The sequence below is a fragment of the Silene latifolia genome, chromosome 4 (genome assembly GCF_048544455.1).
Source record: "Silene latifolia isolate original U9 population chromosome 4, ASM4854445v1, whole genome shotgun sequence".
Lineage (NCBI taxonomy): Eukaryota > Viridiplantae > Streptophyta > Magnoliopsida > Caryophyllales > Caryophyllaceae > Silene > Silene latifolia.
In genome coordinates this window covers 28,608,758-28,635,700 of record NC_133529.1, presented here as the reverse complement: position 1 = coordinate 28,635,700, position 26,943 = coordinate 28,608,758, and the positions used below count along the sequence as shown (strand labels likewise).

Genomic DNA, 26,943 nt, shown 5'->3' with positions numbered 1-26,943 from the left:
TTTGGATATACGGACGAATAGCAGAAATCGTTAATTTAGATAAATGCTTTTATATTTCCTGTAACGTTTGTCCAAGGAAAAAATGAAACAAAAGTTGGCGAAACATTTACTTGCGATAAAGAAAATCCCTCACATATAGGAACTGTCGTTTATAGGTATGTAATCAGACATATATTCCTTCATCTATATGGAATAGTAGTTTAATGTTAAGAGCATTATCTAAGGTGTAATTTATCGTCCTAACTTTTTTTTCTAAATAGGTATGATCTTCGCATAGTCTTCAGAGACGAAACCGCATCAAACAAGAATTACTCTTTTTTCTGATTTAGCGGAATCTGTATTAAAAAGAACTGCTGAACAGATCGCTGAGTATTCTCTAGAGGTATACTTTCTCTTGATTAAATACAATTAGAATTATAATTACTTTAGTTAACAGATGAAAAATTACAAATTACCATTTTTTGCTTGCATGTCTACATGAAGGAACACCAATTGTTCGTTGATGAAATTACGACTTCTATAAAAAACCATACCTTTGCCATCAAACTTGTTACTTTCAGAATTGAAGGCATCAGAAAGCAAATGAAGTTTCGAACACGTAAAGTTGAAGAGATTATCACGTAAGATATCCAAATTAAATGGGCATCCCTTGTTTATAAATAAACGATCAATGCTATGTTTTTTATCAAAAGTCTTCGCTTAATATATCCAAATAAAATGGGGATCAGTTGTTTATAAATAAACGATCAATTCTATGTTTTTGATCGGAAGTGTTGTGTAAAGTGTGTTCATTTCGAGTTTTTATATAGTTTTGATATGTTGGAAGCGAAAATACGGTAGTAGGACATATTACTATATTTATGCTTGTAATATAATAGTACTATATACGTAATTTGTTGTGTTTTTTTAGTCCTTGTGAAATGTTTAATTAGATTAAGCCCAGTAAACTCATACGCGCTTACATATACATACGAGTTGTTTGTTTTACGACTGTGTAAGGTTTTATGAGATGAATCCCATTAAAGTAATCCTATTGACGCGTCTGTAATAAATGGTCAACCTACTCAAGTTAAATGTCCATGCATCTAAACTCTAAAGCTTCATCATTCATCTTTCAACTCCAAAATTTAAATAACATATCTGGGCATTCAGATCTGTTTACAAAGTACAATGATTAAGCAAAATATATAAGTTTTCTGTATTCACTAAAATATACTCGGAACAATCTAATCTAATACAAAGTACTATCACACTACTACTAAAATAGTCTAATACAGTCATCATCAAATCAAACACCTGTAAAAATAAGTAACATTATTATGTTTGTGCTTGTAATATAAAAATGCTCTATAGACGAAACATATTGTTTGTTGTTTATTTTAGATTGTGTAAGGTTTTATTAGATAAACCCCATTAAAATAAGCCCATAGATGCATAGGTTTACGGATATGAGAATAGTGAGAATATACACTTACTTTTGGTTTTCGAAATTTGAAAATCTCGTGTTAAAGCTTCTGCGATTATTTATTGTTTTTTCTGCTTGTCACTGCGTACGGCCTAAGAATAGACATGTTTAACCTATTCCGTTGACGAAATGTGGATAACGTAGACGGATATATTAGATGGTTGACTACAGAACTTTGTTGTTTAGGTCAAATAGTTAATTGAAACGTGTTTAGATATCAACGTATACAGTTGTTAGAAGGATGTCCGCCTAAACGACACCTACAAATCAGATATATTTGATGGTTTACTACAAAACTTTGTAGTTTACGTCACATATTTAATTTCAGGTCACATAGTTAACTGAAACGTGTTTAGATATCCGTGTATATAGTGCTTAGAAGGATGTCCGCCTAAACTACACATGTAAATAAGATATATTTGATGGTTTACTACAGAAATTTGAGATTTACTTCACATAGCTATCTGGCACGTGTTTAGATATCAATGTATACAGTGCTTAGAAGGACGCGTGCCTAAACGACACCTGTAAATTACCGATACTGCTGTCACCCCATTACAACCTTAAAAGCAATTTTCACAACTATATAATATATAGATTGAAAGGTGTTGAAACATAAGTTGCACCCATTTATGAGAAAAACGAAGTATAATGGGTACTTCTTCCTCACTTGTAAATTTTTTTTAGTATTATTTTCATACTATACTACTTCTTGAATTTAAACTCAATGTTTATTCATTTGTTTTCAGATGTATTTCATGAAGGCAGAGAATATAAAATTATCAATAGGACAATCTTATCAGTCGTTGTGCTCGGTTTACAAAAGGTACTACCAATTTTAATAGTATGGTATTACTAATTATGTTGCATTTCTTTTGTCATATATTAGTTTTAGAATTATTTTTTAACAAAAATGTAAAAAATAATTCAGGATGGTGCAACGGTGTGGATCAAGGGTCAAATAACACGCGTTATCAATCCGGACAGGTATTTATACTCTTTGTGCAATATATGCAAGAATGAAACAAAAGTTCCAATTGGCATGAAATTCTCATGTTTTCAGACAGAAACTCCGCATATAGGAACATCCGTGTACAGGTTAGTTATTACTAGAATTTAATTTCTCATGTCTCCACTATTCTATTTTCCGGATAGATTTAGTTCATAATTGGTTGACTATGGTGTCGTTTTACTTACATTTTTTGTATAGGTGTAACCTGGAAATCCGCTTTGATGATGAAAGCTCCGCTATCAAACTCACTCTTTTTCATTAACTTGATGAAAAGGTCTTAAAACGAACAGCAATCCAGATTTCCTGTCTTTCACAAGAGGTTTATTTTTTTCTTTCTTTTTGGAAAAAAAAAAGAGTAAAAAAAATAAAGTCTTGAGCATTTTTTTTGTGATTATAAACTCTGCATTTTTTTTTTTACGCGGGAACAACTTTCGTTTGTAAGGGATTTTGTTGACAGTATCTGTGCTCGACTGTTTATCATTAAGTTATCGGGGATGTAGCAAATTACCCCCATTACTTTCATACAATGTGCAAATCAACCCCTTAAGTTTCACTTGTAGCAAATTAGCCCCATAAGTTTCAAAAAATGTGTAATTAAGCACAAATCAAATTTTCTACCATTTTTTTTAACTAAAATTTATATTTTCTATTATAAAAATGATTTTAAATATATATATTAAAAAGTAAATACAATATATTTCTACATCTTCAACGAAAAATGCAAACCAAATTTAATTTAAACAAAAATTTGATCATGTAATTTTATAACTTCACTTAAATTCTCCTATTGTGAACATTTTTTCACTAAAATAAATAAATAAATATTATAAAAAACTATTTGAACATGTTTTTTTAATAATTAGGAATTTTAGAATTTATATTTGATTAAATATTTGGACTTTCAATAATAGTATAATAATTAATTTAGTAAATTTTGTTCTTAAAAATAAGATTTGTGGTTAATTACACATTGAGAGAAACTTATAGGGGTGATTTGCTACATTTATAAGTTAAGGGGTTTAATTGCACCTAGTATCAAACTTATGGGGGTGATTTGCTAGATTTCCCATTAAGCTATTGACATTACAGTTTGGAGATTCCAAGAAACAAATCAAATTTAGTGTCCAGCATGTAGAAGAGGTAGCAGAATAGAAGATATTACTACTACATGTTATGTTGTCGTAATGTACATATTTGTATATAGTCATCGATAAAATAAAGGCTTGATTAGCAACTCATCCATTGTATGTGCCATGTGTGTTGTGTTTGGTTTTGTATTCAGGTGTGTGTTGTGTTTGGGTTTGTATTTCGCTGGATTACCTTAGCTACGTGTTACATATACCAATAAAAAAATTGCGGGTTTTATTCGTTTTTCATGGATCTTTTATGCCCAACTTTCTATATTAAATGTTGTTTTTCATTACTCTGTTATAGAAGCACTTTTTCGAATTGACATTCCATTCTCGAACACGTCTTGTACTCTGTTTCTATAATTTCACTCTTTTATTACTTGTGTGCATATAATGCAGGTTTCACATGCATGTTTTATGTTTTGGCAACATTTTTGACTGTTTTACTAAAGCAATTCACATATGGAGTAAACAAAGGGAAAAAAAATTAGAATGAATATCGAGCGAAAAATTAGGTATGTTACCCCTTACAAAAACCACTTCTTATTCCTTACGGCTACACAATACTACATCGATACATTTACAAGTATACTTCTTCACATGTCGTAGAGAGGTGTTTCCTACATTTTCTATAAACGAAGTTGTTGAAGTTCTGATATTGTAGTTGATATGACAACCCAGAAATAATCAGATATTTCGCTTAAAAAAATAGTATTGTCTTATATGAAGTATTGTGACGTGTAGATATAAGGTAGGATTGTTTCCTACTTTATCTAATAAGTTATTTATTTTGTTTATAAGAATATCGCAATGTATATATATTGTATATCAAAAGTATATTGTACTCTTACGTACGTGTGTACTTATATAATTTTATTTGTGGTATTACTATTTTTATATTGTGGAACGAAAGTGTTATGTTAGATTGATTTTGACTTTCATTTTTTGAATTAGCTATTAATTTCTGCTATACATAATACAATAACTACTGTACTTATATAATTTTATGTGTGCTATTAATTTTTTTATATTGTGGATCGAAATTTGTTATGTTAGATGAATTGCGATTTTCCATTTTTTTTAATAATAATACTTTCTGCTATACATAATACGATAACTGAAAAAATAATTTTTATTTATGAATTATATACAATGAGGAATAATATAGTACTATTGTTTTTTTTTCTTTTGATTTTTTTACTATTTTAAGACACTGTAATAGAAAATAAATCACAAAATCGATGCAAAATGAATATATATCTTCTAAATCCGATAAGAATCAGTTTATTAGGGATAGTTTATGAGTCATTCGACACAAAATTCCAGACACACTACAAACGACCTGCACATAATGAGTATATCTATAATATTATTTTTTTTCATATTTGTCTATTTTTTTAACATATAACATTAACTAACGACTAAATTGCTTTGTTTTTTTTTTTTCTAGAATCGACGGATACATCTCGAGTTTGTGTTTAAGTTAATCTTAAAACCGTGTTGAATGTTATTTTGAATCAGATCAAATTAGCACCTGCGGAATATGGAATACACGCTATCGCACATGACGAGATAAAAGCTTATGTTCAGATACATGGAATCGGAAATCCTCCCAAATGTGCTAAATTTATTGGCAAGCCCATCAAGACTTATTGGTCCATCAGAGCAAAATTGCACTCGAAAAACAATGAAATTTATTTGCGATGTGTATGAAATCGATGTTCTTGATTTCAACTTCTACGATCTACAATATGTTAAACATAATTATGATATGTTAGAGCAAAAATACAATCAGTTGAAACGGCAGATGGCATATGAAACAGTCGAGGCAGTAGCTACTTCGAGCAACGAATTTACTGTTTAGTGTACTTTACTAAAAAGCGTTGTTTGAATAAAAGCATATGTATAATTAAAAATTACAAAGCGTGTAATTTGTACTCTGTATATTATTAAGAGTGTTTGAATAAAGCATACGTTTACAGTATATAACATTTTTCGGTGGTTTTATCGAACTGTGAATATTATTCAGTCGTTTACCGCCGCGTGCGTTGTACGCGAGCTTCTCATATTACTTTTTATCTTTTTTATAAAATCGATATGTTGTAGGATGACTCGGCAACTTGGTTACTGTAATTTATATACTCCCTCCATTATTTATTTTATGACGTTTTAGATTGAAGTACACAAAATAAGGCATGCATTTATTCTAATTTTTTATCCTTCTTAATTCACTTTTTCTGCACCTTTTTTTGCACGTGTCCATAAGAAAGAGTGCATTGCTTATCATGTCCTTTTCTTTCATGCATTCTATTGGCCGATATAGAGATTTCATGTGACCAAAACATTGGGAATTGGAGAGTGTTTATGATAGAAGGGCTAAAACGACAAGTATAATGCAAAAAATCAAAACACCTAGAACGACATATAATAAGTAATGGAGGGAGTATTTATTAACAATTCATTCAAAGTGATTGAGCAAGACAAGTTTTTATGTTACCTATAAAATTCAGATCAAACTAATATTGTATGAATCCATTTTTAATAATACGTTTCGATTGCATCCCATTTTGAATATTTTATTTATACTTTTCACATTATCAAAAAATAAATCCATGAAATAACATCATAACATAAGAAGATCCGTTACATCAACTTCATCTTGAACATAATCAAAAAAGTAGGATGCCGCGTGCGTAGCACGCGGCGTTCCAACTAGTACATTTAAAAATAAAAAATAAAAAAATACTCCCTCCTATTCACTATTTTCTTTCTTATTTCCTTAAACGGATTATTCAGATTTTCTTCCATTTTCTTATTTTGGAAACTTTTACTTTTAAATTATTCATTCATCTCTTCTATCACCAAACCCCACCAAACTCTTTTACTCATATTTTATTATTTTCCTTAATGTTTTGGCCCCACAATTCCTTATTTAACTCCTAATTATTTATCCCTCTCTACTATCACCAAACCCGATACAACCTTTTTACTCCTATTTTATTCTTGTCCTTAATCCTTGTGCCCTTAGCAAAAGGGAACAATATGGGAAATAGAAGGGAATAGTTAACAAAGTTCACCATTAAATTTAGAACTGCCCAAAACTCACTCCTCATTTTTCTCTTTCCTTTCAGAAAACAATTACTTAAAACCCCAACCCTAATTTTTTCCTCAATTTCAATCACTGCCTTCTATATTCACAAAAACCAAACAAACTATGCACTTTTGATCGTATTTAATCGTCTAATCAGGTATGTTCTCTCACTATTGATTATTAATTGCAATTATATTTATGTTTTTCGTTCATCATTGATTCTTAATTTGTTATAATAGGTGATTATGGGTTATCCTAAAATTAAAAGCCGAGGAGGATTAAAACGGTGAGTTTTTCGACAATAATTATCTTATAGACCTACAAACTGTGAATATTCGTTGAGTATAGCTATAAATTGTAAATATATGAATATGACACGCAAATGGCTTGAATGTGTAATCAATCAGTTTAATGAGTTATTAAAAGTATGGTGAATATGTCCCGTATAAATTTTGAATATCAAACAACATGGAGATTTAAATAAAATATTTTGAATATGTGTGCAATCTTATGTGAATGAAGTACTATTGGTGATTATGATAGTTATTTAGTGAAAATATGACACATATATGTTGTGAATATGGAACGACTGTTAATATGAATGATATATTGGGTGAATAATGTTTATTAGGTTAGCAAGCTATGTGACAATGATAGTTCAATGGCGTGAATATGACAAATATAAGTTTTGAATATCACACAACTGTGAATATGAATGATATAAGGTGTGATTATGTCATGAACGCGTTGTGAATTAGGTTATGTGACTATGAGAGTTCTTTATCGTGAATATGACATACATATGCTGTGACTATGGTTGTGATAGTTATGTAGTATGAATATGACACACATATGGCATGAATATTGAACATTTGCAAATATGAGAACAATTTGCTAGTGAATACTGTTAGATATTGAGTATGCACGAATAAAGATTGACAATAATTAACCACACCGAATCGACTTCGCTTTCCTAATAGAATAGTTCGACCCTTAACAGTACCTGGGTATAATCGAACTTTCTACTGAGATAAGACGGTGCCCTCTGATTTTTGGCACACAAAACAGAGACGTAATATAGAAGTATTTTGTTGTAGAATGTTATATGTTCTTTGATGCAGTAGAAGATTTTGTTTCACTGTAACTTTTTCTTCTCATCCCTTTGTCTATTTATAATGATAAAGGAGGGTATAGGGAGATGTATTTCTGAAGAGTCGCAACTCTTCAGAAATTCCGGTTTCAATTAATTAAAACCCGATTAATTTAATTACTACCAACCTCCGTCATAGTTATTCGAACCGAAAACTATACCGTAATTCCATAAATAATTATGCGAGTGTACACTCCGTACTTCCCGAACTCACATTATATTATTTAGAAATTACCCATCTACGAACCAATCTTAATTACGCTAAATGAACCGGTAATTACTCTTAAATTACTAACATTCCTCCTCCATTTAAGCGTAATTCACAAATTTAAATAACCTAAGAAACATACCAATTTATGCATAAATGAAAATGTCACGAAGATTGAATTTTCACATAGTGAAACTACACATTCCAAATATTCGAGTATCGGGGTGTGACTAAGCATTGAACCCTTTCTACCCATTTTGAATACTTGAAGATAACTCACACATAAATTAATTTACTTCTAAAAATTACATAAACCGACACTTAATTACAAGCCCAGTGTCCCATATCTATTCATGAACATATCGGGAGTCAAACCCATACTCCGTTGAAGCGGCTGTACTTCATGTTCATATAGGTTGATTCTTTTCATCGTGTCCTTGCAAACACACTTTTTCAAAAGATCAACCTTACAACATGCAAGTCTAAGCACACACACCTCGGGATATAAATTATTGTGTGCTTCAATCTCTTAACAATAGGCCTTCCACATTGAATTCAGCCTGTAACATTGTATTAGAGAGGAATTGGGTATCCTATCGCCAAAAATCTTATACGAGTTTTAGTCTCATCCCGTAAACCGACTTTATAACCAAGTCCCTAATTGACCCTTTATGCAAAGTGATCAATTAAAACTGAGATCTCACAAAATATATCAATATCATCCCATTTTGATAATTTATAAATCATGTTATAGGAAACACCCCGGTGCGCACCGCTATTCACTATCAAAAATTCATGGATGAAATTGGCTAATACTTTTAAGTAATACCGTAGATTAATTTCCTTAGCTACTTAGCCTTAACCGACTTTGCTAACACTATGCATACCAACTTCAATGTCAAACTTATAATGCAAATTCGTTTCTTGCGTTCGAAACTCGTGCCTTCCATATACAAGAACACTCTACCACTTGTAGAAATGACCATCTACATTAGTAGTTCAATTTGCATATATAACATTATTCCTCTAAAACCGAAGGAAAACTGACATAGGACAAACCATAATTCTAGTTTACTTTACACATTTTCACACTTAATCGCTTGCCAATGATGAGTACTAGTTATACTAGTATACTTACTCAACTTGTCAAGCCACAATAATTAAGCCCTTGCGAAAACCCGAGTTATGAAATCACTTTAATTTTTGGATAAAAGCATCATACTCGACCCTTGGGAGTATTAACCGGAGAATAATCATCATACTCTCACCCTATATCCTAATATCAAGAATCATATTACCTCCTCCATGTCATCCTTCATAGAAGAACATGATGACAGAACCACCTTTTACAAGGTAAATCATCTTTGATCTACACCAAAGATCGACTTGTCATTAATCCTACAACAAATGACAACTCCATAACCGGACTTGTCAACAATACTCCATAATCTCCCCATAGTTATCAGAAAACATCATTCCCGAGATATATGGTAAAATCAATTTTATCAGCAAACATAAAATGCTTTACACATGACATTGACATGTTAAACAATCATACAAAACAATTAGCATACTAACAACATTATTATATAACCGATCAAATATCCATTGATCAAAACACTATTTTCCATAAACATTCTTCTAGACATGTATGTTCATTTCACATAATATCCAATATAAGAGAACACAATTTGAATATTTATAGCTCTACATGGGTGACTTTGAAATTCCTCCTTGAATAAATTAGCCTACCCAAGATACCATATATTGGCTCTTAGACCACCCTACATCAATACACCATGTTTTTAATCCATATATATGAATGCATATATAATTGCTTACTCATATTCCGTGTATTAAATTCAAGAGAGTATTATACTCCTTCTCACTTCATAAGGCTCATCTTATCATTATACTACAATTATCAAAATAACGATAGTATATGTATGAGTACACAAATTAAATAGAGAATAAACAAACTACAAACATTTATATCATAAACTAGCTACTCTATTATCATGAATGTACCAATGCAATACCGACGACCATCAAAGATACAATGATGACACTCATCTAAATATAATAATGTCATGAAACAATGCACAATAACCGCATCACAAAGGCATGAACATCATTAAATCAATTGATCAATTAACATATATGTTAATAGACGTATTCAAAAAGAAATACACTAGAAAATATCAACAGACAACCTTTTATCAAATTTTTATATTTATATTTATACCCATTTCAATAAACTTGTCCCAAATAAAACATAAGGTCAAGTAACAATGAGATGGATTTGATATAGAATTATATCCCTTTTCATGGGTGGGTCTCCAACAACTATCCTTAAGCCAATCTAGGGTGTCTCAAGTTATCATAAAACCGAAACTTCACACCACCCAATAACCAATGCACTATGCTATTGAGTCATACGAACATCCGTATATACCGTCAATCTCGCATACTCGCGCATCATATCTAGGAGAGTTTATTAATTATATAAACACTCATTCTATAGAGTCAACAACCAATACGATTGATTATCTTATACAAAATACATCGATTGAAGCCAACACCCACATAGCAATATTGATCACTCATGATAGATCGATAGTCTCACATTAATCGACGACCAAAAACTTGATCTGATGTAAATGACGATCAATACATACGTTTAAATTATACATGTCAAAGACTTAAAGTAATTAGTTACAAACCCATAAATAGCATATTACAGCCTGATAGCATACAACTACCAACATTATGCATCAAACTTTGTTTATGGCCAGCATGGCGTCTTGGCACATTAAATGTCAAACCAATTCATGATAAACATCACTAATTCACTTGATCAATAAAATTATGTTAACAAATACATTTAGCATAATAAATATGTTATCATTAATGCATTTGTCGTATAACGACATAGACAACGGTATTGTTCATACATTGTTTCCCCAAACAAATTTACGTTCATATTAACCAAATAAGATCAGGGGTACAATAACACACATACCCATATTTATAAAATCAAACAAATGATATATACACATGTGTTAGACATGATGCAAACTTGAAAATTAATGGCAAATAAACTTTTCATCAGGACAAGTATATACTCCCTATCCATTAATCAAAATCCCAAAGAAAATCTCTTTATCAATGACAATGATAGTATATGTGAAACAAAGTCCCCTGCAAAAGAACTAGCATGAATGCATGATCTTCTTGATAAAGGACGAAAGCAAGTGGCCAAAGTATGATGCAATCCGTCAATGGTAAAATTTTATTCTGACATAACAAGTTATATGTAGGACTACATGATCACCCAAATTCAGAATGATCACTCCAATTTAAATCATGACTAGAGTAAACCCATCAGATTACAATCGTCATTGTCATCGTAAATCCTATTCACCAAACTCGATTAACAAACCACAAACAGTGGAATAATAAGTCATAACTTAATCATTGCAAGAATTACCAATGCAATATTTTAATTACAATAATTCTCATGATAAATCAAGAAACCAAACAACCACTATAATGAACCAAACAATTAATAATCCCATGAAAACATTTGAAAAATGCTATAATGTAATTATGGTAGTTTATCCATATGCTCACTGAGATTTTGTCAATTAACATATAACTATGTGATTTCATGGAGCATGACATTCTAACATACATAATTGCACGTAAATTACCAACAATTTGACATTGTTATTAAACATCACAAATATCAAAGAAAGTAAAATATACTTATCTCCAGAGAACATGGGAGACAAATACTTAAACGGCTTCATAGTTTAAAAATCTCATACAATCGCCATTCCCATTCGGCCATTTTTTGAAATCAACACCCTCGAACTTCTCCAGTTTGCTAACCTTTATTGTCATTTTCTTACCATTCGTCATCTTGAAACATTTCGGAAATTATTCTATTAGATTGTTAGATATTGAGTATGCACGAATAAAGATTGACAATAATTAACCACACCGAATCGACTTCGCTTTCCTAATAGAATAATTCGACCCTTAACAGTGCCTGGGTATAATCGAACTTTCTACTGAGATAAGACGGTGCCCTCTGATTTTTGGCACACAAAACAGAGACGTAATATAGAAGTAATTTGTTGTAGAATGTTATATGTTCTTTGATGCAGTAGAAGATTTTGTTTCACTGTAACTTTTTCTTCTCATCCCTTTGTCTATTTATAATGACAAAGGAGAGTATAGGGAGATGTATTTCTGAAGAGTCGCAACTCTTCAGAAATTCCGGTTTCAATTAATTAAAACCCGAGTAATTTAATTACTACCAACCTCCGTCATAGTTATTCGAACCGAAAACTATACCGTAATTCCATAAATAATTATGCGAGTGTACACTCCGTACTTCCCGAACTCACATTATATTATTTAGAAATTACCCATCTACGAACCAATCTTAATTACGCTAAATGAACCGGTAATTACTCTTAAATTACCAACAAATACAACAATTGTATAGTGTGAATATGTCTATTTGTTCTAGTAATATGATATTTAAATGGTGTAAATATGAGATCAATTGCTTGTGAATACAACTTCTTTATGGTGTGAAAATGTCTAATTGTTTTATTATTTATGATGCAGTGTTGGTGCCTGAAACAACGATAGTGATGAAGAATGTAGAGCTGAAAATGTTCGAAGCAAAACAAGGGAAGATCCGATTTTGAATAAAAACCTAATAATACCGATGATGTATTAGGAGATGATGAGTCGATACGAGTTTGACAATAGAAGATATGTCAGAAGATCAAGATGAAGAGGGAGATGAAATTGGGGACGAAGATTGTGATGGTGAAGGCGATAATACTAATGATGAGGTGGAAGGTGAGAGTGAGAGTGAAAGTGAGGAGGAGGGCGATAGCGTTTATGAGAGTGAAGGTCAGGAAGAGGGCGATGGCGTTGATAAGAATGAAGATGGAGCTTCACCTCGCTATAACCTATTTCCATCGCAATTCCTCGTTTTGCACTACTTTTATCACACCTGGCCGGAGTTTTATTGCTTATAACTATTTCTTTTGAAGCTGAATCTTCATTCTTATCAACGCTATTGCCCTCCTCCTCACCTTTACTCTCAGCAACGCCATCGCCCTCCTCCTCACCTTTACTCTCAGCAACGTTATCGCCCTCCTCCTCACTTTCACTCTCACTCTCACCTTTCTCCTCATCATTAGTATTATCATCACCGTCACAATTTTCGTCCCCATTTTCATCTCCCTCTTCATCTTCATCTTCTGACATATCTTCTATAGTCAAACTCGTATCGACTCGTCATCTCCTAATACATCATCGGTATTATTAGGTTTCTTATTCAAAATCGAATCTTCCCTTGTTTTGCTTCGAACATTTTTAGCTCTACATTCTTCAACACTATCGTTGTTTTTGGCACCAACATTGCATCATAAATCATAAAACAATTAGACATTTTTACACCATAAAGTTGTTGTATTCACAAGCCAATTGATCTCATATTCACACCATTTAACTGTCATATTAATAGAACAAATAGACATATTCACACTATACAGTTGTTGTATTCACTAGCAAATTGTTCTCATATTTGCAAATGTCCAATATTTAGACCATATGTGTGTCATATGCATACTACATAACTATCACAGCCATAGTCACAGTCACTCAGAGCATATGTATGTCATATTCACGATAAAGAACTATCATAGTCACAGAACCTAATTCACAATGCATTCATGACATATTCACACCTTATGTCATTCATATTCACAGTTGTGTGATATTCAAAACTTATATTTGTCATATTCACGCCATAAAACTATCATTGTCACATAGCTTGCTAACGTAATTGACATTATTCACCCAATATATCATTCATATTCATAGTCGTTCCATATTCACAACATATATGTGTCATATTTTCACTAAATAACTATCTTAATCACCAATGGTACTTCATTCACATAAGGTTGCACGCATATTCACACCATTTTTATTCAAATCTCCATGTTGTTTGATATTCAAAATTTATACAGGACATATTCACCATACTTTTTTTTTTTTGAGGGAAGACATATTCACCATACTTTTAATAACTCATTAAACTGATTGATTACACATTCAAGCTATTTGCGTGTCATATTCATATATTCACAATTTATAGCTATACTCAACAAATATTCACAGTTTGTAGGTCTATAAGATAATTATTGTTGAAAAACTCACCGTTTTAATCCTCTGCGGCTTTTAATTTTAGGATAACCCATAATCACCTATTATAACAAATTAAGAATCAATGATGAACGAAAAACATAAATATAATTGCAATTAATAATCAATATTGAGATAACATACCTGATTAGACGATCAAATACAATCAAAAGTGCATAGTTTGTTGGGTTTTTGTGAATATAAAAGGCAGCGATTGAATGAGGAAGAAATTAGGGTTGGGGTTCTAAGTAATTGTTTTTCGAAAGGAAAGAGAAAAATGAGGAGTGGTTCTTGGGTAGTTCCAAATTTAACGATGGACTTTGTTAACTACAGTATTTTTTTTATTTTTCATTTTTTAATGTATAAAGAGTACGTAGTATCGTACTCTGGGAGTATAGTCTTAGAATTGATTTTTATGGGCAAAAAAGATGATTTCATAGTTTTTAAGAAAGTATTTTCAACTTATAAATAATTTTGTGTTTGACAGTTTGTGCTTTGTGCTTTTTGCCCAAAAAACACTTTAAAAAGTTCGGTCAAACACACTTTAAGACCAACTGTTTATCGAGTTCTTATACCTTCGTTTTTGTTCCAAAAAAATGTGACTGATCATAACTTTTGCCTAAGAAATAAACAAGCCGATTAATTTATTTTTCATATGGATCTATTGTACTAGATCTTTGGTTTGGAAATAAAATTGGTTTCATTCTCAACTCCTAATCAAGAATTGTTGAAAATAAATTTTGAATATGAATTTATAGAAAGCTGTTATTTCTTTCCATCAAATTCACCGTATTTATGAGATCTTTAGTAATAAACACAAGCAAACGTAATCACAAGTAGTGTGGAGAATTGGTCTCGTGCAAAATAATTTAACACTAAATTAGTATATAACCATTGATTGAAAACATATGTACCCCTCACTAAAACATGGTAGAATAAAAGAAGTTATAGAAGGGTATTTAGGTAAAGGAAAATGATAAATAAGGACTGTATTTAAGGTGCCAAAAAAGGAATGAAAACCTTAAATCAAGCATTAATGACGTCAATTTGTGATGATTAGATAGATACAGAATACATTTAGTAATCAGACAAAGTATTGAACTTGAATTAGAGCAAGAACCTAGTGAAAAGCACTGTATCACACTCGAGTAAAAAAGGATACACTCATGACTCATGATTAGTCATGAATACCTCCCAGGAATCCCAGCTATGAAATAAGTTTATATTGTACAATTGACATCATCATACACCGCAGTCCTGGTTAGCTCATGGATGAACAGCTTCCAAAAGTTTCTCATATACTTGCCTTGCTGTGAGATCTTCCACCTGTTTTACGTCGTTAGTTTAAGATAAGACGAGGTATCTTAAAAAGGCCATTTACTATAACAAGAGAATAGGTTTCAATGCCAATCCTTGTGCTCGAAAGATATTTACCCAAAATCAAGACCTAGTTACTACATGGGATGGGACAATAGGTTCCAATGCAATTAGGATTCTCTCCATTTTCCAAAAGAAATGGAGGGTCCATTTTTTATCAAGGGTCAAGATTTCATCTCATGCCGATCTAACGGTCCATGTTTTCAATCGATAAATAAAGGAAAAATGCAATAGAAAAAGAGGTGTAATATTATATTGTAATGTGAGAGGAAATGGACAAGAAATGGAGAGAATGAAATGGAGAGGATCTTTGCTCGTTCCAATGTTAATGCTCATACCAAGATACCCTATGTTACTCATAGTAGCCTGCAAATGCCAGGAGAACAAGAACCTCCTGTTTTGGGTAAATATTGATGTTTTTTTTTTTCTGGCCTAAAACGAGGTGCAAGTATCATGTCAAAAGGAGTGTTATGTCAGACAAGTGACACGTAGCCAAAATGAAGCGTCAAAGACTCAAAGTAACATGGCTCACACCACCATCACCATCAATTTAGCGCACCACTACTGTAATGAAGCCATGTAACGTCTATTGCAAATTAAACAACAAATTCCAAAGCATGAGAATAATAGAACGGTTTACTAACCACAAGAAGCTTCGATTTATTGTTCCAACCTCTCTGAAGAGTCATTTGGCTCAATCTAAGACCCAGCACCTGACCAAAAGCATCACTTAAACGAACTGTCCATAATTTAAGACTTGCCAAATATTATAACAAAAAAAATTGTATACCTTTCCCATATATTCCAGAAGCTCGGTATTGGCTTCTCCGCGTGCAGCAGGTGCAGCAACAGCTACTCGAACATCATCTGCATTAACTCCTGCAACCAACAGATCAACAGTTAGCAATCATATATGCTGATTTGTACTAAAAATTCTAAATTAACATATACAAATGACCCCGAACGGTAAACATGCTCCGATAAACGACCAGCAATGCTAAAGCACGAGACACCACCAAAAAAGTAAAGGGTGACAGAATGAAACAGTGTACTTCACTTGTAATTGCTGAACGTGGTGCACGGTCTTCGACTTCAATCGCAACCTGAACAAGCCCCCCTTCCAACTGTAATATGCATGGTGGCACAGGGGCATCCTGAATAATCAGGAAATCAGAAGGCAACATTTAATAAGAAGTGCAGAAATACATGAAGTAGCAATAACAAATACACATCCATGTTCGAAAAACATCTCTGGTGCGATAACACAATTTTCAGGCATGTGTTACTCAGAGAGAAATGTAGTACTGCATTATTAGTTTATTATTACTTCCTCCGTTTTTTTATTTTCCCATTTGACTTGTCAAGCTTTTTAACAAAAGAAGTAACTTTACTTCTTTACCCTCCAACCACTATCCTCACAGCAACTCCCTCTTCACCATGGACCAACTCAATAACACCAACCACAAACCCACCAAGACAATCACCGCCATAGACCATCGGCCACTCTCACCGCCATCAAGCGCACTACCAAGCGCCACCGACCAGTAAAACATTTCTCCGACGATCCTATACAACCACGTATCTTTCCGTAACTAACCTACTGCATACCATACCACCTCTGAAACCGCACACCTAAAACCTCTCACAACCACTACGCCACCTTCGAGTTCATCTTACGTCGGCGCAAGAGTAGAAGGTGACTTTTCAGCGTAGGAGGCAGAAACTCCAGTTCAGATCTGAGGCAAGAAAAAGAAAGGTGGGGTTTGAGAAGCCGTCGGGGTTGTGGGGGTGTGGAGTCGCCAAATTGGTTGAGGTGGGGTGTTGTGGCCAATGTGGTGTCTGGGGGTAAGAGTCGGTGGTGCTCAGTTGGACCGCAGAGAGTGGTGAGATAATCAGATTTGATTTTTTATTTTTTTTATGAAATGAGGTTTGATTTTGTAATGGCATTTGTTGTAATTACTAGGAAGTCATTAGGACACTTCTGTAAAAAGCCATCAAAAAGTTGCCAAAAGAGGAAAGTAATAGAAGTGGGAAGAAAAGAAAAAAACTTCACAAAAAAGAAAGTGGGAAGCAAACAGAAAAACGGAGGAAGTAATATTTAGGCGATTGTGATCACTGATGACAAGGTTGCATAATTTTGGGTGTGTATCAGAGGAATTACAATCAGAATATACGCATAAAAGCAGTTGCAAAGAGCTTGATGGTGCCAACGAGTGTGCGAAATCGTAGTTAGAAGAATTTAAAAGTGCGCTGCATCAGACAGTAGGAAAAATATTTTATTTCTCATTTACCTGTGGGTTTGTTTCAGCTGCAACAGTGCTGAGTGCGCCATCAATTATGTAAACAAAAGACGCATGTTCCAAATCGTCTTCAGCTCTATAGCAAACAAACAGCCCACAGCCTAAGCAATTCATTCTAAATTGTTTTTCCAGCTTTCCTTCACCTCTGGGAAAAAACAAGCAAACAACATAGGAAAAGGGGGGAAATGATTAAACACAAGGAAGGACGACATGCTCAATTGCTCATATACTGCGAATTAACAAGAAGAAAAACAGCACAATTATTGGTAACGTCAAAAATCCAATTCTATAGCCTTTATTTGATGAAGAGAAGGGGAGTAATACAATTTCTTTTGTTTGGTTGGGAACTAGGGGGGGGGGGGGGAATGGAGGGATATAATGCCCTTCCTCCAAGATAAATCAAAATACCTCCAACATAGGAAGGATTTGGAGAAAAAATTAGTCAATGAGATGTTTTATATTTTCACATGCAAACAATGACATGTATGGATCATGCATAGAAGAATCCTGTGTTCGAAAACTCAAAACTCTATGCAAGAAACAGTTTTGATCCACTCCCCCTACCAAAATTTGTTACTAATAGGTTAGGTTTCAGCCTGTTTCCAATTCCAATGGAGCCAAAGACTCCCTCCTCTTTGGTTCTAGATTAGGATTAAATAAACCAAAATGGCTCTAAGTGGTTGTGAGTTCTTCTTATTGTGAGGTAGCAGTCATTCGATAAAATTATCAACGCAATTTATATCTTGGGTCCTTTGTAAATAGCCTCTTTGTGTTGCTCACATAAGGGTAAAGTTGCATACATCCAACCTCCCTGTACCCCGCAATTTGCAGGAGCCATTGTTGTTAGGTTTCAATCTATTACATATTAAATGTATTTGAGAATCAAAATCAGACAAGCAATATTAAAAAAGAAAGCCATAGTCAGAGAGGGGTGCGAAGAACTAAATAAAAGGGTAGTATGAACGTGATAACCATACCGTTTCAGCAGGACCTTTCCTGCTTCACTGATGTGCAGCCTAGCTAAATGCTTCTGTTTGTCCAGCACATAAGCCTTGTCAGTTTTTCTCTTTGGCAATTTCTGCAACTGGGTATCTTACGGGAAACAAATTTTAGTAAAATTTATAATCTGGGAACATTGCAGAATGCTACAAAGACAAAGACTACATTGTATATTAATTTCTAATTATCAAGACATAATTTGTGGCATTAATCATATTGACACTTAAGAAGAAAAAGAAGAAAGATGAAAACAATCACTCTGAATGAACATTCTAATTCTAATCTTAAATCCCACCTAGACAAGCAACTTCATCACTTGTTTATTTTTCATGGGAGATATTTTTAATCAAAGGTAAACAAATGAAAGGGCAAAGGACAACTTTATTTGAAACAGCTTATTACTCGTATGATTTATGAAACTAAGCGTCAACTCGTTTGCAAGTAAATTCCAAACCGGTTCTAACTACGCCTCAAAACGCGAATAATTGATAGAAAAACCAATCCAAAGCTTATAAATTTGCAACTTTTTATTCTATGATTTTACATGATCAAATCCAAGATTCAACGTAAGGGTAAGGCGAAGAACTAGGTTGAATACTTCAATCTTTAGCTTGTCTCTTCAAAACTACTCAGAAGCACTCCCTCCGTCCCAATTATTTATTTATTGAATAAAAAAATAAAAAATTGACTGAGACGGAGGAGGTAAAACCTAAACAATTGAATAGACGTAACAGGAGTAATGTATTGAAGAAATAAGTAAAATTGGGGAAAAGGGGTAACCAACCAGTGATGAGGACATGAGAAGAACAGTGTTTGCAGTAGTAAACGAATAGTTCAGAGTCGGGTCCGTCGGGCGCAGCGTCTTCGCTCGAGTACGTGTGCGTCGTTCTCTTCGGCATCTCTATTCCAAGACTTACCAGACTTACCACCACCTCCCTACGCTTTTAATAGCAACCCGCTACGCCTACTAGTACTTGTGAAGTTATGATCCGGTCCCAACTCCCAAGTGGGCGATTGGTGGTAAGCTTGATAAACGGGTTATTCGAACAGTTACAAGTTGGTTGGATCGGTTTTTATGGGTTTACACTTAAAAAGTCCCAAAATACCAAATTAGCAAAACTAAGAAAAGGTTAATTATTTCGTTCCTTTCCATTTTACATACCGGTAAAATATTTTGTTTTTTTTTTCATTTTTTTTAAAAAAAAAAAAAACTAGATAGATTGATCCTCTGTGATAAGAGGATCATTCTTTTGAATGAGAGAGATAAGTTAAAACCAACAGCTTTTAAAACACCTCGAAAGAGTTGGACATGATGTAATACCCCGTATTTTATAATTATATAAATAATATTATATTGTATTTTATACGAATTATGTATGAGACGGAATAATATAATAATAAGGGTAAATTGATAACTTATACCTAGTATAATTGTATAATACACTTTTTCAAGTCTTATACCTAAAGATAATTTTCTTTCAGAACTTATACCAAAAATCTTATTTTTTTTTTTTTTCACAATACCAAATCTCTAAAACAGACCTGAATTGACGGTTTTGCCCTTACTAATTACCATCACCACCTTTTCTCCCAACATTAATCCTAACTTCTCATATCCACCACATAAACCCCACCACCATCACCACTACCCACCTTCACCCCCCTGTCGGCACCATCTCCGGTGTCAAACTATCATCGCAAGTGTCCTCCTGTCGGCGGGCCCTCCTAGTGCCACCCCATTAAACACCAACTCCCGTCTATATTTTACATTGAAATCAGTTACCTACCATATATCAATAAACAATCGGTCTCATGAAAAATGGTATGGGATGGTCAACTTTAACCCTTCATCGTGGCTACATGTTACATGTCCGACATCCCAACACTTCAACTTAGGCCAATAACACGAAACATCTTCACAAAAGAGACAAGCGGCTAGATTCCAATCAAGTCTTCCCAATTGTTATTAGGGAAACTTTTCTCATCAGATTGTCCAATATATTATAATTTTTTATCCTCAACAAACCCAATTGACATCACCATTTTATACCCTTACCCCCACTTACTATGCTTGTTCCACCACCTAAACCCCTTCACCAACCTTAAAAACGTCAAATCTGATGTCATGAATGTGGGGGGAGGGATTTTCGTTGGTAAATGGTAAGGGACGGATTTCTTGGGTAGCAGGTGACAGTTAGAGTTTGGGGGTTCGACGGTATATCGGGCGGCGCTAAGAGGGCTGTCGGGAGGACATATGGGGCAATGACGCCGGCGGGAGGGCACTTGCGGCGGCAGCTGATTCCAGTGGTGGTGACGGCGGGGGATCGGAGGAAATGAGTGGTGGTAATAGTAATGAGGTGTATGTGGTGGATATGAGAGGTTAGTGACTTAATTAATGTGGAGGCAATGTGTTAATGTAGGGGTAAAAGGTTGGTGATGGGTAATTAGTAAGGGTAAAATGTTCAGTTCGCGAGATTTGGTATTGGGTATGAAGGAAATGAGGATTTTGGGTATAAGTTTTGAAAGAAAATTATCCTAGGTATAAATTTTGAAAAATCGTGTTATATTAGGTATAAGTTATCAATTTACCCTAATAATAATAATAATAATAATAATAATAATAATAATAATAATAATAATAATAATAATAATAATAATAATAATAATAATAATAATAATAATAATAATAAAAAATAATAATAATAATAATAATAATAATAATAATAATAATAATAATTTGGTAATAATAATATACGATAATAATTAACTCGAGACGGTAGTAATTGTGACGGTTGCTAGAAACTTCTACCCATCTTATATATTTCACCCTACCTTATCCACCCACCATTATCCTCACAAAATCTCATAAAATCCACATAAAACATGAGAGGAGAGAGAAGAGAGAAAAAGGAAGAGAAAGTGGAGATGTTGCCCTCCGCCTTGGGATCGTAAGGTAAAACCGTCTCATACTAGTTTATATATTATTTTAATTAACCCGCCTTGACCTTGACTTGCCATAGACCGTCGTTGACCACCCCCTTGACCCCATTGACCACCCAAATCGGGTTTGACCGATGCTTTTATAGTCGTTTTAGTTGTTGTTGTGTGACCGTCTTGAGACGAGTTTTTACCCTTCTTACCGTGGCTGACTTGGGTTGGTTTTGGGGTAGTTGTGTCGAGGGTTGAGAGGGGAGTTGAGTGGGGGTCGTGGCTGGTGGTTTGGGTGGCTATAGATGGCGGAAATAGGTGCTAAAAGGGAAGTGTACGGGCTGTTGTTGTGTCGTGTTTGTTATTGCTGTTGTCGTGCCTTGTGGTGGTCGTGTGGTGACGTGTTGGTCCCAGGCGGTGGCCGTGACCACCGTGGCCAAGTGGGGGCAATGGGGGAGCGCCTTGGTGGTGGTTTTAGCGGTGTTTGGTGTGTGTGTATGTCGAGTGTTTAGAATGTAGTTGGTTGTGTGTGGTTGTGTCGTAGGTGGTTGGTGGTGGTTGGGCCCGGCCTATGTAATACTACAGTTTTATGAGTCTCTGGGTACTCTATCGAGTGGGCCTTACTCTGTCGAGTAAGGGTGTTTTGCAGTTTAAAACAGTTTCTGACCTGTAGGGTACTCGATCGAGTAGCTTTGGTACTCGATCGAGTAGGCGGCACTCGATCGAGTACGTCTGTTACTCGATCGAGTAGCCCGGTTTACGGGTAGTGTTTTGTCGGGTTTTGTTAATAATGCGAATTAATATTTAAACCTTTCCGTCACTTTCATAAAACACTTTTTACAAACCTAATTACTTTGAAAAGAGATTGCAACCTACGTACTTCGCATCCATCGCATTATTGACAAATCCCGGAGCTTTAGAGGTCAGAATTCATCTTTCTTTGCATTCTTGTGATCCTTGCGTCGAGGGTAAGATCTACGTACTGTTTTTATGGTATTTTGTTAAAGTTGGTTAAACCCTAATTTAGGAGTTTGGGGGTTTTGTTGTCTTTTGTGATTGTTAGTAATTGTATGATCGTATGTTAGGAAGAGGATTCGTAGAGGAGGCCTTTTGATAACAAATTTGTTGAGACCGTCCGAATCGATCAGATTGCATTCCGTGTAGGGTTTCCCTACTCAGTATTAGTCACATGATGTGTTGGTTGTGTTTTGTGATTGTTGTATATTATCATACGAGTATTGTGGCGGTTGTTGGTTTTGATTGTTGATAGTAGTTGTGGTTGATTGTATCTGTCTGTGTTCTTCTGGGTGCGTCCCCTGGGCCGAGTGGAGTCACTTGCGGGAGTGGCTTCACGCCCATTATTCGCCTTCTGTGAAACCCGCCACAGAAGGGATGTGCACATTAATAGATTTGGGTTTATCGCTCGACGGAGATGAGCGTGGCTTAGGTGGGAACGGCTGCGGTCCCCCACTGGCGGCGAGGAGTAACCTGTTGCGATAGGTACTCTGGCAGGGCTACACACTTTAGTGTGTAGTTAGTATTGTGGAGTTGATGATGGAGTTCGGAGTATATCTGTGACGGTTAAGCTGTATTGTTTGTCGTATTGTTGAGTTATATTAATTGTGTGATTAATATTGACCCCGTTTATTGTTTTAAAAATTGTGGTGATCCATTCGGGAATGGTGAGCAGTTGTTGAGCAGGTATGAGTCGAGATACATGAGATAGCTGGGATGTGTCACCTTCAGATGATAGAGTCTTCCGCTGTAGCATGAGTAGTTTATCAGACATTTCATTTAGTTGTTTAGACAGTTGCTTTGGGAACTTGTAACCCGTATTTTGGGTGTTTGGTTTTGGATTGTATTTCATTCACTAAACTTGAACTATTTAAATGTTGTTTCGTTATTGTCTTATGATTATCATTGCCTCGGGAAACCGAGATGGTGACATCTTTATACCTGAGTGGTCTTGGTAAGGCACTTAGAGTATGGGGGTGTGACAGCCTAGGGGTGCCTTTCGGTACTGGGCATGGGTCACGGTCCACCGTGGCTGGGTGGCAGTCCACGGTGGTGGGTGTTGAGAGTTGACTGAGTCTTAAGACGGGTTTTGAATAGCTTAAGACGGGTTTTATTTATTTATTTAATTTCGTATTTAATTTAATTAGATTAGTTAGTAAGTAAATATATTTAATTATTATATTTAGGTGACGGTTTTTGTGGAAGATTATTATTAGCCGGATTGCTTACGGAGTATGCTAAAAAGTAGGTTAATCCTACTCAGTTTCAATATATGTTTGAATGGTCATGTGAGTCGTATTTTAGCGGTATTTGCATTGTAACATGATATTGATTGAGACGATTGGATGAGTCGGTAATCGGCATATTGTGTAGTATCTTGCATTATAAGGGCGTTACCATCTCGGTTGCCCGAGTACAGTAATAATCAAATGTCGATAAAAGAACGTTTAAGCTATATTACAAGCGATTAACAAAACTAACGATATAAAAGATACAACTCAAAACCACTATCAGCTACGTGAACTACTTCTGTCATGACTCGTGATAGACTCATCCCGTCAAGCACCCAGCTATGATCCAAACCACAACCTGCTCAGACTGACTGCTCACCATAGTGGATCACGGCAGACACAACAGAAACAAACAACAAAATAAAACCACACAAGGTCAGCAACTGAGGGAGCAAACATACAAAAACAGACACAATATAAGTACAACAACACACACATCATATCTCCTCCAACCAACCACCATCACTGACTGTCCACCGGACCAGTCCTGCCAGTGGGGGACCGCAACCGTTCCCACCTAAGCCCCGCTCATCTATCCGAGCGACAAACCCATGTCCATTAATGTGCACATCCCCTCCCGTGGCGGGTTCCACAGAGGGCGAACTACGGGCGTGAAGCCACTCCCGCAAGTGATTCCGCTCAGCCGAGGGCGCACCTCGAGAACCACAGATAAACAATCACAATCAGATGTACCACAACAACGATTATCAAAACAACACAAGTCCAACCAACTACCACAACCAATCATGAATACTGACACTAAACCAACCAAACAACATCAACAGACTCTCTAGACAATCAACAGTACTGAGTAAGCGAACCTACCTTTAGCGAACCGCAGCGATCCCGCGTCCAATCAAAAGATACCAATCAACCAAGCAAATCACCTATACCAACAATACAACCATCTATCACTATTACTACCAACCTAGCTGAAAACAACGATGACGATGATGATGACGATAACATACCTATACATAGCAATCCGGCGTCAAGACCGCTACCCGACCCAAGCAACCCATCCCCATGGTGTAAGCATCCTCAAGGACCTCAAGAGAAAGATTATGGTGAAGGAGAAGAGAGGTGACGACATCTAGGTTTAGGAAGAAGGTGCGAAAATGATTTGGGGTTTCACGATTATCGAGTTATAATTTCCCGCTGCAAACCCGTTACTCGATTGAGTAACCAACTTACTCGATCGAGTGACCTCTACTCGATCGAGCTCCCAAGTTACTCGATCGAGTAGCCTCAACTAGATCGAGTAACACACCAACTACAGCTCACTACGTCACAAGTCATCACTCGTAAAGTTTCCTAAGGTCAAGATCGGTGTCTAAGGCCAGTCAACGCCGGTGAACGGGTCCCTAAAAGGACGGGTATTACACTTCATATCATTATTCCCCCTTTTTATACTCATCGCCATGGTCGATCTAGGGTTTTATACTCAAACTCTAATAATTATTATTATCATTGATTGATTTTGGGTCTTTCTCCGTCGACGATGGCTCAAAAAGCTGATGTCACCTACAATGTTCAACACGGGGTCCTTTCCCAATGGACAACTTCAGGTCCCTTTTTCCCCTTTTATCATCTCAGGTTTCTTTACTTTCCTTAATTATTTGATTTATGTTCACTTTTTTTGGTAACTAATTCTAACAATAACTTTAAGTTTTGATAGATACTTGTTTGAAATACTTGGTTTTATCTGCATGATTTAAATTGAGTTCAATATTGGGCAAAAGCATGAATCTACATTCAACTAGTGTTTGATTGACTTCATAAATTGATTTGGAATGAACTCTTATCATTCATCAAGATATCAAATTTGACGCTACTGATATGCGTTCCAACACACTCAGGGTGATTTTAAATGCTTAATTCTCTTTTTATCTGTGTATGTATTTCTGAAGTTTGCTGTTATATTAATTTAACGGAGTTACTGTGATGTGCGTTCAACTTAGCAGAATGTTCTCAAATTGTCATTGGTAATAGTCGAATTGATCTCAACTGGCTTTCAACTAATTCAAGATTGATTTTATTGTTTTTACTGGCCAGGGAAGTTGTCAATTCGATAGGAAATGATTACGCATTTAGACTCCAGTTTTACCAAGTTGCCAGTACTTAAGAGGATAAACCCAGAGTGTTCGATGTCTTCCCTGGGCATAACAGTGCTTTGTTACGCCACAAGGTTTGTTATATACTCCAGCACTTGTACAACATGTCATATTGTAAACATTATTTTCGTTAAATGAATATATATAACATGATCAATAACCCTAGGCCCCTAATGTCAGGAGTGCCACTGTACCATAAAGGCAGCGTGCATAATCCGACATGAGTATTATTTTTTAACATAAATGTCCATTTTAGACAATTCATTTGTATCAATTGGCCGATTCTAATTTGAGTATTACATGTCTTCTTTGGATTAATTAATCAACTGCTGTCTTGGACCAAGTATTGGCCATATAGGCTCTTGACTTTGGACATCGGTTCAGCAATCGTGGTCTATTGGCCCCTGACTACCTCTTGAGTGCTTAGGAAACCTGATCAGAATCCTAATTTATTAATCCTTAACCTCTTGTTCAATGAAGGGAGATGGATTTTCCTTTGGTTGGATAGTAGTAGTGTTGCTGAGCATTCAATGGGTAGACTTGAAGCTGTTGAAGCTCATGGCTCCATCGCAGGTGAGCTGCTTATAACGGATGTCTGGCGACTTAGCTTCATTAAAGACTATAAA

General features: G+C 34.9%; 1 protein-coding gene across 1 annotated transcript; it reads right to left on the bottom strand.

The window, feature by feature from the left end:
- Positions 1-15,143: 15,143 nt before the first annotated feature.
- LOC141653354 (UPF0235 protein At5g63440) lies at positions 15,144-20,027 on the bottom strand. The gene is made up of 7 exons (XM_074461090.1): positions 19,754-20,027; positions 18,948-19,062; positions 17,962-18,115; positions 16,728-16,824; positions 16,461-16,549; positions 16,315-16,383; positions 15,144-15,619 (listed from the first exon to the last, which is right to left on the bottom strand). The coding sequence occupies exons 1-7, from the start codon at positions 19,866-19,868 to the stop codon at positions 15,560-15,562; spliced, it is 699 nt and encodes a 232-aa protein (XP_074317191.1). The 5' UTR covers positions 19,869-20,027; the 3' UTR covers positions 15,144-15,559.
- Between the last annotated feature and the right edge of the window lie 6,916 nt (positions 20,028-26,943).

What these genes read in the sequence shown, in the direction of transcription:
- LOC141653354 (XM_074461090.1), bottom strand. Translation starts at nt 19,868, where the DNA reads ATGCCGAAGAGAACGACGCACACGTACTCGAGCGAAGACGCTGCGCCC. An exon ending in TTCTCATGTCCTCATCACTG is followed by an intron (nt 19,063 to 19,753) that starts GTTGGTTACCCC and finishes GTTTCCCGTAAG; the next exon opens with ATACCCAGTTGCAGAAATTG. An exon ending in CAGCTGAAACAAACCCACAG is followed by an intron (nt 16,825 to 17,961) that starts GTAAATGAGAAA and finishes CTGATTATTCAG; the next exon opens with GATGCCCCTGTGCCACCATG.